We start from the raw sequence: 2,888 nt of genomic DNA, 5'->3' as shown, positions 1-2,888 counted from the left end.
ATTAAAAGTGGTATTTTAAAACTCAACATAAAAAGAAAATACTAAATTCTATCATATAAATCTTTTTTCTTTCTAAAAACACTAGTATATTTTTATTTTTCTCTTGACGTGATAATCGTTATTTAGGCAAACACACATGAAACATTTACATTAAATCAATGACATACATCAAACAGTTTTGTGAAGTGTAATCTCATTTTCATTTTACAGTGTTCTCATATGTTACATTTTAAATGACTTTAGATTACATGGAATTTGGAGGTTGTAACTGTGACAAAATGGCATGCCATAAAACCACAAGTACTTAAAGCATTTTATTTTCATGTGTGGTCACTTGTAGCCTCCCTATTTCAGCCCAGGTCAAATGTGGAAAACATATCGAAGTCATTCAGGAGTTTTACTATTGTCTTCACCTGACTGTGACTTTACCATGACATAATTTATGTCTGCAATATGCCTTTTAAAACCATTTATTAATTTTCAGTTCTTTTGGACTTTATTATTATTTTTTTTTTTTGAAACAAGCAGAAAACTGTAGTCAGCTGAGACAGAGGAGAGAGGAGAATGTTAAGTTGAAGAAGCATAGTGCAGGGGTGAGATAACTGAGTTCTCTAGTCCAGCAATAAAATATATTGATCATAATTTAATGCACGTTGTCGTAATTTAATTTCAGGTGTTGCTGCACATGTGGACATCCGTATGTCATTACCTGAGTGGTGTGACTCTCCCTGTGTCTCTGAAATGATGACGTCACGGTGCCACCCACAGACAACCTGGAGTACCCATCTTCTTCAGGTAAACCTAGTGAGGTCAACACAAATCGGTAGTTAGGTGGTGTCTCCTTGCCCCAAACAAAGTAAGCTTTGCACTTATTGTAATAAACTAGAATAGTTCTATTTCATGAATTGAAATGACGATCCGTAAACACTAATTGGATACTAAACTTTAAAATGAAGCATGGGAATAAAAAGTATTGTGGCAGTTTCATTTAGTAAAAGAGGACACATACTGACAAAAGCGAGAAAGTCATAGTAAAGAAATATGTCATAATAGCACACAAATGAGCAAAAGGTATTGAAGAGAGAAGGGAAACTAGAAACTCAGAATAGTCTGATGCAGCATCCGTGGGGCAAGAAGCATGCGGCCACCTCAGGTGGCAGAGTTCGTATGTCACTTACAGGAGAGTGGGGAGGCAAATGAGGGGTTGAAAGACAGAATAAAACCAGGTCTATGTGTCAGATGAATTCCATTGACAATAGTTCATTTTATGTACAAGGAAGAGAAGAGATTGTCTGAAATTCCGTAAGGAAAAGGTCGGGAGAGCTGCCAATTCACAGCGCACCAATGCAAAAGCACCTATGATATATAGGATACCTTGTGGGTTTAAGGAAATGTACCTGCCCTACAATAACACAGAAGTACCTAGGAGGTACCAAAGGATTTTATTAATTATCCTTTATGATAGAAGCAGTGATTCTCAACCTCAGCACCACTAGCACTTGGGGCTGTGCAATTTTTTTTGTGGGGACTGTTCTGTAGGATGTTTAGCAGCGTTTCTAGTCTCCACCCACTAGATGCCAAGATGCACCCCCATTCACAACAACCAAAAATGTACCCAGACATTGCTAAATTTCCCCTGGCGGATGAATTTATCCCCTCTACGATGATCGAAAACCATTGCGATGGAGGTATCACATATCACCACAAGTGACTAGATTAATAAGCATGAATAGATTAAAAGAGAAATAACTACCCAATGGAATGAATTCAACTGAGAGGACTTTAACTACCGAAGTGATTACTACTCTCATCTGAAAGCATAATTAAGTAGCATGGTGTAATTGATTAAACATATACATGATTCCTAAATTAAAAATCATTAGAAAATCACTGCACATTTTTCCAATTATAGGAGAGTGTTAGCTCCTCAGGGAAGTCCACACAATCCCATCAACACATAACAAGGCCTGCCAGTTGATTCCTGTTGTATGCACAAATGCCTGGTGAGGGAAGGTGAACTTGGTGGAGACTGCGCAGACCACAGCCAGCACCTAGACCCCGGCACTCCTGCAGTGGGAGTCTTGTGCTGGAGGAGGGATCTCAGTCATAAGCAAGTGCAGTGTCCTCAGGTGGCGGGTGGTGACATTGTATTTAGATGCTGTGGTCACAGGCACAGGAAAGGTTCTAACCAAGCAGTTAGTGTTAGAGCAATCTGGAATTCAAACCGGTGGAAGGAGGAGTAGAAATCTAAGATCAGACACAATTTGGAATTTCAGGCAACTAGATAAGCAGATAGTTGGGGGAACAAAGTGTTTCCAGGTAGCAGGACATAGCAAAGGCTTGGGATTCACGAGAAGGACTCCATCTTAAAGGGTATGAAGGAGGGCACGGGGGAGAGGGGCTGACTGGCTAGCGAGATGAAAGTCCATTTCCAGAGGAAGCCCTCACCAGATGTCCCTGAGACAAGGGATCAGAGGCAGGAGAAGAAAAATGTGATCTGTTTTTCAAAACTAAGTTAGAAAGTAGAAATTTGCTTTCAGAATCAGAATAGAAATTCAGTTTAGATGATAAAGCTACAAACTTAGAGCCAAATCAAGGGCATAACATGCATTTCATAGGGCCAATTAAATAAAATTAAAAATATTTCTGAGCATCCTCTGAATAAGGCACTGGGAAATGCAATGAAAAAGGAAGTCCCCACCCTCGAGAGAGTCATAAATTAGTGGGAATGGCATTTAACCCGAACAGGCAACAGAATGATTTCAGGATGGCAAACATTGAGCAGGAGCTTGGAGAAAGCAGGATAAATTGCATGGAAGGGATCAGAGAAAACGTGATGTTGCCAAGGGACCTGGGCCTTCTAGGATGAGAAAAATTTTGAAAAGTGA

General features: G+C 39.6%; 1 protein-coding gene across 1 annotated transcript in view; it reads right to left on the bottom strand.

Annotated features, from left to right (window-relative positions):
- MYO16 (myosin XVI) overlaps positions 1-2,888 on the bottom strand; it is a 542,291-nt gene that overhangs the window by 28,692 nt on the left and 510,711 nt on the right. Inside the window, exon 33 of the mRNA XM_012637927.1 lies at positions 710-801. Within this exon, the coding sequence (XP_012493381.1) occupies positions 710-801 (92 nt within the window). The remainder of the gene's footprint in view (positions 1-709; positions 802-2,888) is intronic.

This window comes from Propithecus coquereli, unplaced genomic scaffold (genome assembly GCF_000956105.1).
Source record: "Propithecus coquereli isolate 6110/MARCELLA unplaced genomic scaffold, Pcoq_1.0 Scaffold125, whole genome shotgun sequence".
NCBI classification, from domain to species: Eukaryota; Metazoa; Chordata; class Mammalia; order Primates; family Indriidae; genus Propithecus; species Propithecus coquereli.
This window is presented reverse-complemented; position numbering and strand designations above follow the sequence as displayed.